At 40.7% G+C, this 13,260-nt stretch overlaps 1 protein-coding gene across 1 annotated transcript in view; it reads right to left on the bottom strand.

Moving 5' to 3' along the window:
• The window catches only part of OPN3 (opsin 3), a 54,198-nt gene that overhangs the window by 23,830 nt on the left and 17,108 nt on the right, over positions 1-13,260 (bottom strand). The window contains exon 2 of the mRNA XM_073612262.1: positions 9,478-9,797. Within this exon, the coding sequence (XP_073468363.1) occupies positions 9,478-9,797 (320 nt within the window). The remainder of the gene's footprint in view (positions 1-9,477; positions 9,798-13,260) is intronic.

Genomic DNA, 13,260 nt, shown 5'->3' with positions numbered 1-13,260 from the left:
ATTTTACTAACTACTACAGAGCAGCACATTTGGCCAGTCTGTCCAAATACCATGCAAAACAGGAAATCCCATTATGGGTATTTATAGAGGCTTCAGAAAATGACCCTCTATTAATATCAAATTTATTATGGCTTGATCCTAAAGACCGCTTTAAAATTCATAATCCCATAACTAAACACTTCTTATCTCTCTGGGATAAACTAAAAACCAAATATCAGTTACAATCTCCACACAATCCTCTCCTTTCTTTTATCAGAAATCCGGCCTTTTATCCGGCATGGATCTACCCAAATTCTTTTAAAGCTTGGACAACATCAGGCATTCAGACACTAAATGACTTCATAGCATCTAAATCATTCCTTTCATTCCCATCGCTTAGAGAAAAATATGATCTACCAAACTCTGAGATATTTAGATATCTCCAAATCCAAAATTTCTATACACCATTCCTAAAGGGGGATACACCATTATCCCAATTATCCATTTTTGAATCAATCTGTACAAAAAATCCATTTGCTAAAGGTACAATTTCATCACTTTATAATCAATTATATGGAGTAGCAAATCTTAATAGACCCTCTTACGTTCAGAGGTGGGAGGAGGACCTGGGACGAACTTTAGAAGACACGGACTGGTCTAACATATGGCTCACATCTAAGTCATCTTCACCCAACATCTTAGCACTGGAGACAAATTATAAAGTCCTAACTCGCTGGTACCTTGTACCCGCTAGAGTGGCAAAATATTCACCTAATACCTCAACTCTTTGTTTTCGAGGATGCCCAGAAATAGGCACATATTTACACATATGGTGGACGTGCCCAGTAATCCAAACCTTCTGGAAGGAAGTCTTCGTGATTGCATCTAAAATATTTAAAAAAATAATACAACCAGATCCATATTTAACTTTACTTAATCTAAAACCGGAATGGTTAACACTCTCTCGATTCAAACTTATGATCCAACTAATAACGGCTGCAAAACAAACAGTGGCCAAGGCATGGAAATCTCCTACATTGGTACTAGCAGAAACAATTCACAGAATGAATAATACAATGTCCCATGCTAAGATGGTAGCCATCGATCAAAATCAAATTCCAAAATTTGAAAAACTTTGGCATCCTTGGATAAAACAACAGTTCCTGTCAAACTTCAATGACTCTGTCCTGTTGCCATGGTAACAGATTAAATGACTTACAGAGACACCCATTCTAAGGCTTCAAAGAGAACTAAAAAGAATAATAAACTGACGAGCGGGACAACCTTGTGGACCATACCTCTACCTTTCAACCCTTTTTCTTCTTTCTCTTTCCTTTTCTCCACCTTACGATTAAAGCTCATTATCAGAATTTATTTGACCTATATACATTCTACTTGTAAACAATATGTATAGTAGGTATAAATCATTTAAATACCTACAAAAGTAACTAAGGAAATGATATATATCTTTAATTTAGGTTTACGTGAACCCAATGTTTAATATTTGAAATTTCATGATATTTACCTATATAAACCCTACTGTAAAACAATGAGCTTACTTTATAGATCCTTGTAAACTTACTTTATGTATCTTTATAACATTGTATACTCAATAAACTTCTTTTGACAAGGAAAAAAAAAACATAAATCCATTGATATGTACTATATGATGAAATGTGGACTACAATTGCAAAGTACAGTGATCCTCCGGTATTTCTATATATCGCATGTCCCTCTAATGCCCAGTGTTACTAACTGACATCATATTTGTGAGTCAAACCAAAGGGATTGTGGGGATAGTAGTCCCTCAGAATGGCAATTGATCCACATGACTATACACCTGGACTACATATCCCAGGGATTTTTGCTACCATCAGGGAGATTGCTGGGAGGACCTATAAAAGAAGCCAGAAACCTGCCCCACGCTCTCTTTCTCCTGGGCCTGCTGCGTGACGGACCTCTCCGTGCATGGGGAGCGAGGACACGGCCTATCATGTGGGGTACAACATTCCAACCCAGATGAGAAGGGCCTAGCACTGCTTGCTGTTTGTAAGACATCCATCCAGGACCACTGCGGTCATCCAAAAACCCATGCTTCGAGCCTCGCACCGGGAGATTGTCACAGCGGGTCCACTGCACGAGCATCAATCTGGGAGTTGCTGTCCAGAAGACATTAAATCGGCCTGGTCGTTGGTGAGAGGGCAATTGCCCACTTTTGCAAAATTTTCCTTATTGTTTCACTGGGACACTGTGTACAGACAGCTTTACCTTGGGAATACTTCACTGCACCTATCTTTGAACACTGTACATAGACATCTTTAGCTTCTTCAATTTCAATAAATTCCATTGCTTGTTACTGCACCTTATTGGATATAGTTATTGAGTTCTGACTGTCGGTGAAGACCAGCAGGATTGCAACGGGGACATTGCTGTCATTACTGCTTAAAGGGCCCTCATACAATTTCTAGCAAGCCTGATCTCTCATTAGGATTAAAGGTTAATAGGCTGGCCTGGGTTCCCCCTTTAGAAGTTTGTCAGTATAAATACTTAACCTTTGTTTATCCTTTTAGGTACAAGTAGTATTTTGCTGTACATATGTGTATATAATATACTGTTATCTACAAATTATCTTTACCTTGTTATTGTAGAGGGATTCCTCTACTGAGCTAGGACTGGTACCCAAAGCTCAGCAGATCTATAGTCTCATCTGTGTAACATTATCCTCTTTGAATTGTTCCAGTAAACGTTAATAGAATATAAAGCACTGAGTTGTTTGCCTTATTACCTTAAGGTGGTGCAAAGATGTCTGAACCCAGAGTGTCAGGTGGGTTGAAATGTTCACAAGGTCATGGTGGTGCAGATGAGCAGGTAAATCCAAGCAGTCCCCAAGGGGGTCGTGCTACATGTATATAGTGAAAATTCATATGATATAAATAATCAAATTCATATTATTATTATTATACATGATTTATATAGCGCCGACAGTTGACACAGTGCTTTATAGTGCAATTCAATAAAACAAATTATTTGTAAGACCATACACAGTATCTGTGTCCATTTATAACCTGCTACAAATGTGACAAGTGAGCAGGCTTTCACTCTTTGTGCTATTAAGTGCTTGTGCTTCATAATCTTCAGGATGAACCCCAGTGGCTCAAAATCACTCATTGGATCAATTTGGTCTCTTATATAAAGATGGTAAAACAAGGCTTGTTATGATGCAGAGTATACAGGGAAGTCCTGGTTCCTTAGATGCAATTACATGACCCCATCAAGGAAAAGCACAGAGAGGAGAGGCTCATAGTGTAAAATTGGATCTTCATTAAAACCAGCAAAGTTAATACAATCCAAATTTACACACAAATAAAGTGCTCAACACAGCACTAGAAACTAACAGCATACAAATATAATGGGCTCTTCACCACCCACACTGTCCTCTGTCAGCGCACTTGTCATGTGTGTAGTGACATCACTATATTTTTCCCTGTCCAACTCATTTCATTTCTGGACATCAGAAGGTTCTATAAAAAGCGACTGGGAGTCCCGCACACCTTCAAAATTTACCATCTTGCCAATACATTAAAGTGGATGTAAACCCAATTCATGAAATTTGAGCTGGGCATATATATCTGCAGTGTTTTGTTATCTCTCTTCAAAGCCTATGTCCCATAGCTGTCTTCTGCTCCATTCTTCTGTTATCAGCCTGATAACTTCTGACAAGTTCTCCATCACATATGATAAAAGCAGCCTGAGTTTTGTGTTGGGGAGGATGTTATAAATAGATTAGCACAGAGCTGAACGATTCACCGAACAGAGCTGAAAGTCTCTACCTATGAGGAGAAGGGGGTGTGTGCCTTTTCTCCAATCAGCTGTCTTGGCTGTATGTCCAGGCTTCACTGCAGTGTTGAACAAGAACATAAAATCTCCTAACACAATCTGAATAGTATATAAAGCTGAAGACAGCAGATATACATGTAAAACTTATGTAAGAGATTTGTTTCATCCCTGTGTATCATCTAAGGCTGTTCACTTCACTGGGTATATGCAAGGGTTTATATCCACTTTAAAGATTAAGTTCACCTGTGGGAACATGTTACATGTTCCACTCTAAAAATGGGTGCAAGATGTAACATGTTCCCTCTCCTGCAGCCGATCCCCTCCCCATTGTGGTAGCAGGCTGTGAAGCTTCTCCCCGCACCCGCTGTCACTATTTGACAGCTCCATCCACAAGGCTGTGTCATTCATTCACAGATCCCTACAAGTAATGACAGCCATTGCCGCTGACAGCTTGTAGTTCTCAATGAACTACCAGGGTACTGTTAAGTACTATAGGTAGTTCATTGAGTATCCCTGTCATTGTGATACTGCCTGCCTGTACGAGGTACTAGCAGACAGCTTATAATGAGAGTCTGCAGGAGCCCTGCATAGCACCCATGATCTGCTGATCGTGGATGCAATGTTTTTCAGGCTCCTACAAAAAGAAAATAGTAAATGCACATTTTTCTACCTGCATTTATTTATTTATTTTTTTTTAAAGTTGAACATATCCTTTAAGGTGCCAGCCCATAATCAAAGCAATATTTTGATCACTGCCAAATGAGGTGCTCAGATTTAAAACTAAAACAATTTGAATGTACTCACAAATAAAGTTGTCAATATAGCATTAGAAACTGACAGCGTACAAGTGTATTGGCTGTTGCACCACTCACACTTCCCGTGTCCTCTTTCATTGCATGCGCCTGCCCCACAAATGCATGGTAACATCACAGTAGATTGCCCTGCCCAATGTATATAGTGGTGTTCCGCGCTTAGGACGGGCTTGTGACCGAACTGCAGCCCCCCCTAATAGAGAAAGCACCAACGGTGCGATCCAATAATGTAATCTGAAGAAATAGGGGATTGGCGCTGTTCACTGATGAAAAATGATAATAAATAAATCAATAAACTATACAAACTCCTAACAAAAGGAAAACATAACACCCCAATTCTAGGTGGGTAAGACGTGTAACACAATGTAAATTGTTATTGGAAAATAAATATATGTGCTGAAAATAGTCAAAAAATGTGCAGACTACCCAAAATAATTTTTTTTTTTTTTTTTTTTTTTAAATTAATACTAGAATTAGTAAATAGAACTCCAAGCAATAACAAAGGTGAATGATCAATCAGGTGTGTATGAAAAACACAAAGAATATATATGTGTACAATGAAAGGTATGGGTGGGTATACCTAAAAGAGAGGACAAAACACTGTGTTGCCCACTGAAAATTAGTATGTGTACTAGTGAAGCTGAATAGTGTTGAAAAAAATGTGAAAATATATATAAACTAAAAAAAGGACTATCGGCATGTAGTGTGCAAACAATCTTAGTGCACAAAGAGAATCAAAAAAGTGAAAAAGAACCAAAAAGAAAATGAAAGTCCAAGCAACCATAAAAATTATTTCAAAAAATATAAATAAAAATAGCCGTGCATAATAATTCTATCGTTCAGTGTAAATAAACAGTTCTTATGCAGCAAGCTGGTGTATCTTCAAAGGTTGCGGATAAGTCCGTCCCAATGAGTGTATACTGTCCCGTGTGGAGTCCCCTCTAGTGCCCCCACTCACCGGAGCGCCCAACCCCTGCAGGGGTAATGGGCATGTAGAGGTGAATCCGATGATCCAAGCGGTTGGTGTCCCCCTCACCACCTAATTTCCACCTGTGTCACCAGATCGCTTTCAAAAGGCATCCATCCAGAACAATTGCCATGTGCAGGGAGAAGAGAAGAGCCTCATAGTGTGATTCCGAATATATATTTATTAAACTCAAGTTAACAACAAAAAGAAATGAATAAAATAAAAAACTCAAAGGCTAAAAACAAATAGCACTCTGCCGGCTGGCTCCACGTGAGAAGCCGCAGACAGTGCAGTGTGAGCGGCTTGCGTTCCACAGCCGTCTGCCGGAACCGGAAGTGCAGGACAAAAGACAGAAGTAAAAAGGACGTATGCGTACCAAGAGGCCACGCCTTACGCGTTTCGTCATCAATACGTCCTTTTTACTTCTGTCTTTTGTCCTGCACTTCCGGTTCCGGCAGACGGCTGTGGAACGCAAGACGCTCACACTGCACTGTCTGCGGCTTCTCACGTGGAGCCAGCCGGCAGAGTGCTATTTGTTTTTAGCCTTTGAGTTTTTTATTTTATTCATTTCTTTTTGTTGTTAACTTGAGTTTAATAAATATATATTCGGAATCACACTATGAGGCTCTTCTCTTCTCCCTGCACATGGCAATTGTTCTGGATGAATGCCTTTTGAAAGCGATCTGGTGACACAGGTGGAAATTAGGTGATGAGGGGGACACCAACCGCTTGGATCATCGGATTCACCTCTACATGCCCATTACCCCTGCAGGGGTTGGGCGCTCCGGTGAGTGGGGGCACTAGAGGGGATTCCACACGGGACAGTATACACTCATTGGGACAGACTTATCCGCAACCTTTGAAGATACACCAGCTTGCTGCATAAGAACTGTTTATTTACACTGAACGATAGAATTATTATTCACGGCTATTTTTATTTATATTTTTTGAAATAATTTTTATGGTTGCTTGGACTTTCATTTTCTTTTTGGTTCTTTTTCACTTTTTTGATTCTCTTTGTGCACTAAGATTGTTTGCACACTACATGCCGATAGTCCTTTTTTTAGTTTATATATATTTTCACATTTTTTTCAACACTATTCAGCTTCACTAGTACACATACTAATTTTCAGTGGGCAACACGGTGTTTTGTCCTCTCTTTTAGGTATACCCACCCATACCTTTCATTGTACACATATATATTCTTTGTGTTTTTCATACACACCTGATTGATCATTCACCTTTGTTATTGCTTGGAGTTCTATTTACTAATTCTAGTATTAATTTAAAAAAAAAAAAAAAAAAAAAAAAAAAAATTATTTTGGGTAGTCTGCACATTTTTTGACTATTTTCAGCACATATATTTATTTTCCAATAACAATTTACATTGTGTTACACGTCTTACCCACCTAGAATTGGGGTGTTATGTTTTCCTTTTGTTAGGAGTTTGTATAGTTTATTGATTTATTTATTATCATTTTTTATCAGTGAACAGCGCCAATCCCCTATTTCTTCAGATTGCCCTGCCCAATGTGTTTCATCTTCAGATGTCCAAGGGTTCTATAAAAAGCACCTTGTAGTTCCACATACTGTACCTTTAAAATGTACCATTTTGCCATCACATTGAGGCACCAGTCCATAACCAAGAGAATAGTTTTGTATACATCACCACCAAATAGTCAAAGACAGTTTACTAAATGATAAATGCAATATAATAATCCAACTTTAATAATTTTGATATCCAAAAACAACCAAAATTTATTCAAAAACCCATTCCCAAAACAAAGTAATAATGTCACTGGCACTAGCCTGTCTGCAATGCATATACACACACACACACACACACACACACACACTATTGATAGTCTAAATCCTCTATTTCATAACCCAGATATTCATAAAAATTCCATCATGTTTCTATTTGCAACATCCTAGTTTGAAGTGGTGGTTGTCCCTCAAACAAGCTAAACATATAAACATATTTATATTATTACAGGCTTATCATATCATAAATCTTCTCTGCTCTATAGGGTATCCAAAGACAGATCACATTAAAGGTGTACGTTACCGCTAAAATAAAATCCTTATATGATATTTATGACATCGCTAAATATATTCCCATATGTGCAACAGTAGTGTGACTAAAGCTTTGCCATCAAGGAAGCCCATTTGATTGATATTAATGCTGATACCAGCTGATAATATCCATAATCAGGTATATTAAGCTCACTTAGAAAATCCCAAATGATGTATCCATCACATTATTGAGAATACTTATTTTTGCAGTTTAAGGATATTGCTTAGTCCATCGTATGGACTGAGCAACTTAACTGGGAGAACTTTTATGTGGAATATTTTTCTCATGATGGACATGCAGATAGCAAACTGTTTACTGGTGTGTCTGTTAATCACTTGGCTTGTGAGCAAACAAAGCAGACAAATTCACAAGGGTCTATTTAAGGTGAACACTAGAATAAGGGTCTACTTAAAATGAAAAAAAAATCAGTTCATTTTTGGAATCACAGTTTTTACATCTAAAAGAGTTACTTATTAAAAGTCTTTATTTTTAATGACTGTATTTTTTGAATGAATTATTATTGCATCACCACATCAATTGTCTTCCTTTTCAATTGTAACACATGCAAATCATGACCTTATAGTAGCAGTGTAACCCATAGGTGAGCTCTTTGATCTTTTCATTAAAGTGGTTGTATACCCATTCTGATGACTTTTATTTAAATTGACAATTGCAGGTTTCTAAACTAGTTGCGCTATATGAATGTCCTCTTACTTGCTTGCCTTGCGTGTATTCTGTATATTTCTCGCTAATGATGTCACGCGCGCATGCGCCGTATGTCCTATTTTTCCTGAAAAATGCAGGGTCTATGCCGGGTCTGCGTCATTTCCTAGTGTCGACGTCAGCACCGACATCCCACGATACTTGCTTATAGTTTTTCCCTATTGTAAAGAGGCTTGGATATCTCTATTACTGCACATGCGTGGGATTATGGAGAGGAAAGGCTACTGCGGGCGGAAGTCAATTAGAAACCAGACGCGGAAAACCACAGTTACTATGGCGCCGGCTAAGATCGAGAATGAGCGTTTCTAATATAAATGAAAAATTACAGTTATGCCCCGTACACACGACAGGAATTTACGACGGAAAATGTTTAATAGGAGCTTGTTGTCGGAAATTCTGACCATGTGTAGGCTCCATCGGACATTTTCCATCGGAATTTCTGACACACAAAATTTGAGATCTGGATCTCAAATATTCCGACAACAAAATCCGTTGTCGTAAATTCCGATTGTGTTTACACAATTCCGACGTACAAAGTTCCACGCATGCTCGGAATCAAGCAGAAGAGCCGCACTGGCTATTGAACTTCATTTTTCTCGACTCGCCGTAGGTGTTGTACATCACCGCGTTCTTGACGTTCGAAATTTCCAACAAGATTTGTGTGACCGTGTGTATGCAAGACAAGTTTGAGCCAACATCCGTCGGAAAAAAAACATGGAATTTGTTGTCGGAAAATCCTATCGTGTTTACAGGGCATTAGAATGATTTTTGAGCATACTCTTGGTGCCCATTTTATTGTTAAGAGTTTACTACCGCTTTAAGAAGATACATTTTCAGTTATCAGGTGTTTCCATCATACACATCCACACACAATACACTTGTTTTGTGATTGTGTAGATTTTGTTAAGATCCTATGACAACTCATGCCCCTGTATGGATACCTTAGATGTATTTGGCCAGTAGCCCATTGTGTCCTTGTGGAAATGTAACAAGCTCTGGCAGAAGTCAAACAGCCCCATGCTTTCACAAATGAATTTTTTTTTGTTACAATGTTGTGTATAAATATTATAGGCATTACTCACCATTCTGATTGAGTATAAAATGTAGCCATAGCAATAAATCATGATGCTCAATGGGGCAACAAAACAAGCTAGCGATGAGAGGAGAATAAAAGAGGATTGGCTCGTCTCTATTGATACCCGATCCAAAGAGCAATCCAGTCCATGGGGTTCTAGAATATATCTGTTCCATTCCATTAATGGTAATGTACTCCAGGCCATGGAACACAGCCAGATAAAAGTAATAGCTTTCCATGACCATGGGAAATCAACAACTTTGTCAAATACCACTCGGAGATATCGCTCATATGCCACAACAGTAAGTGTAAAGACTGACACGCAACCTGTGAAACAAAAGGTAAAGTGTGAGCTTCTGACAAATATGGACAGAAGTTAGAGCTGAACTGACCAATATACTCAATCTACATTTTCTAAGATCAGTTTTTTAGCAAGTAGGTCTTATGCCGCGTACACACGGTCGGACTTTTCGTCTACAAAAGTCCAACGGACGCCGACGGACTAAAGCTGGCTGGTAATCCGATCGTGTGTGGGCTTCTCCGGACTTTCAGCAGACTTTTTCAGCCTCAAATCCGACGGACTTTAGATTTGAAACATGCTTCAAATCTTTACGTCGTAACTACGACGGACCCCGAAATCCGCTCGTCTGTGTGCTAGTCCGACGGACAAAAACCCATGCTAGGGCAGCTATTGGCTACTGGCTATGAACTTCCTTATTTTAGTCCGGTGTACGTCATCACGTACGAATCCGTCGGACTTTTGTGTGGTCGTGTGTAGGCAAGTCCGTTCGTTAGAAAGTCTGCTGCAAGTCCGCCGAAAGTCCGCAGGAAGTCTGTCGGACAGGCTGTCGGACTTTTGTAGACGAAAAGTCCGACCGTGTGTACGCGGCATTATTCTCTGCATGGAGTGTTTGTGTTCATATCCAGGTCTGCATGGAGTGTGTTTTTTTTCCCCCCATGTTTGGATGACCATGCTCTAGGTCCCTGGTGGCCACATGCAGCCCTTTGATTCTTGTTGTGTGGTAGTCTGTAGTTGGAGCATTGGTTTGCAAAGGGGTCTCCAATTTTTTTATCTCAGTTTTAGTCTCATCTAACCACTGCACTTTCTCCCAATTCTTCTCTGAATCAAAATTGAGCTCTTTGGCATTAACTCGACTCATCATGTTTGGAGGAAGAAAAATGCTGACTATGACCTTAAAGTGGGGTTCCACCCAAAAAAACAAAACTAACTGAAAAATTGTACAAAAAAAACAAAAAAAAACATTTGAATATATATATTTTTTTTTACTTACCTCTAAATGCCTGTTGCTAGGTGGTCCCTCGTAGTCTGCCTCTTCCTTTGCCTGGGCTGGTGACATCACTTCCCCCCAGGCACAGGAAGGGCTTGGCTCTGCTCCCTCCCTCCTGTCAATCATCTGGGACCCATTACAGGTCCCAGGTGATTGAGTGGCCAATCACGGCGCGCGGCGCCGCTCGCGCATGCGCAGTGGGTGCCAGGCTGTGAAGGCACAGCCCGGCGCCCACAGTTGAGATGCCGGCGCCGACGAGCGGAGGGGGGGACGAGCGGGGCTTCGATCCAGGGACAGTTAAGTGTCCAATTAAAAGTCAGCAGCTGCAGTATTTGTAGCTGCTGACTTTTATTTTTTTTTTTTTTTTAATGGAGCCCCTGGGTGGAACTCCTCTTTAAGAACACCAACCCTACAGTCAAGCACAGAGATGGAAACATTATGCTTTGGGGCTGCTTCTCTGCTAAAGGTACTTTGCCGCATTGAGGGGCCAATGGATGGAGCCATGTATTGTAAAATCTTGGATGAGAACCTTCTTCCCTCAGCCAGAACACTGAAGATGGGTCGTGGATGGATCTTCCAGCATGACAATGACCCAAAACATACCGCCAAGACAACAAAGGAGTGGCTCAAGAAGAAGCACATTAAGGTCATGGAGTGGCTTAGCCAGTCTCCAGACCTTAATCCTAAAAAAATGTATGGAGGGAGCATAAACTTCGAGTTACCAAGAGACAGTCAAGAAATCTTAAGGATTTAGAGATTTGCTAACAAGGGTTTCTCCACCAAGTATCAAAAAGGCAAGAAAAAGAGGAATTCTTTGGTGAGGAACATGCAGTAGACAGTTTTATGAATGTAAATTATTTATTAGGATAATCACAATAATCACCAGTCCAAAAAATGTACTGTGAAGACAGGTACCATCACCAATTAAAAAGACAATATTGTCAAAGACATGCGCAGATGGCCACCTCACTCAGCCACAGATTCAACCCAAGCATATGAACTTCATTCATAAATGATGCATAATAGGTAACAGCAAAAAGATTTAGATGCGCCAGTATGCAAAAAAGTCCTTAGTAATCAAAGGAGGGCAGCTGGTTGGGGCATGTAGACTGAGCTTGGGCAATATAAAAGTAAAGAAACCGGCCTGGTTGTAAAGGTAGATGCCTGCTGAGATCAGGAGAAGAGGAGAAGATGCTGGGGATGTAGGGGGTCTGTAGTAATAAACCACCGGATCGTGGGACCCCAGGCTGGGGAACAGCATTAATGGTGAATATACACGCCTGTATGATGAATGTCTCTCTAGCTAGCTTATCGCTAGAGATGTGAGAGGCAACTTGCACCTAACCCGAAGATACACAAAGTAACTGATTCAGTAGAGTGGATGCAGTAGATAGACTCAGGATGTATTAATACAGTGGCAATCCTGTAGCTGGGATACATAAAGGTTAGATCTCACCCGGTGTCAGCTGCTATCCTCTTCAGGGATGGAGGGTGATGATAACTTTCACCATCTCACACGTGTAGATTGCGGGTTACTGGGTCTTCCGCAGGGTCAATTAGGGTGCAGAGCCGTTGACGATCCCATGGGAATCAGAATAGTAATTGTCCTGGTGGGGTGTCAGGTATACAGGCAATGATATGCTTCCTCTTTTCTTCCGTTACTCCGAATATGTGCAGGTAAGCGTGGTAATGCAGGCCGGAGGTTTGGAGAGGCTGGTGGGTGGTTCTACGCCACTGCCAGGACGCTATAGGCAGCGTGATGGCGTCATGCTGACGCGTTTCATCCGGGTCTCGGATTTCCTCAGAGCATGCGCAGTAGAGAATAATGTCGTCTTAAATAACGTCAGAGCGGAATCACGTGGAGGCTTCGGCATCTGGTTGTTATAGCTACGGCGCAGTTTCACTGACAGCCACGCACACATATAAACAGAGCTTAAAAAAGCAGAATAGGGGCAGAGGGAGACCATAAGTACCGAGGCTCCCGGGGGGGGGGTGGGGGGGGTTGGGGGGGATGGAATAGAGGGAGGGGGGAGGGGGAGTCGGGATGGGGGGGGAAAAAGGGAGGGGAAAAGGGGGGGGGGGAAAGAGGGGGGGGGGGAAATTAGGGGGGAAAAAAAAAAAAAAAAAAAAAAATTGTGGTGAGGTGAGCAGGGACATGGAAAATGTACCGTCAAAGTGGGGACTCAAGAGGAGAGATTTAGAGAATTAGCCCAGTATTTAAAATTAACATTTTAAGTTCAGAAGGGTACCACGTAGATTAATGTTGGTGTGGTACAGGGGTCTATGGTGTAAGGAAGACAGCGAGATTGCATTCATTATTTAACCCCTGTGGCTGCATACTGTTGGTATTGTATATCCACATCTTTTCCTTTTGGTATAGTATCCTGTCAAAGTCCCCTCTTCTTTGTGGGAGATTGAGCCTATATATACCTTTAAAGGTGAGTCCTGCAGGACTTCCGCCATGAAATTGGAGGAAGTGTAGTGGAATGGGTTGCTCGTCA

Source organism: Aquarana catesbeiana, linkage group LG01 (assembly GCF_042186555.1).
Source record: "Aquarana catesbeiana isolate 2022-GZ linkage group LG01, ASM4218655v1, whole genome shotgun sequence".
Classification (NCBI taxonomy): domain Eukaryota; kingdom Metazoa; phylum Chordata; class Amphibia; order Anura; family Ranidae; genus Aquarana; species Aquarana catesbeiana.
The sequence above is the reverse complement of the archived record's forward strand: the minus strand, read 5'-3'. Positions and strand labels throughout refer to the sequence as shown.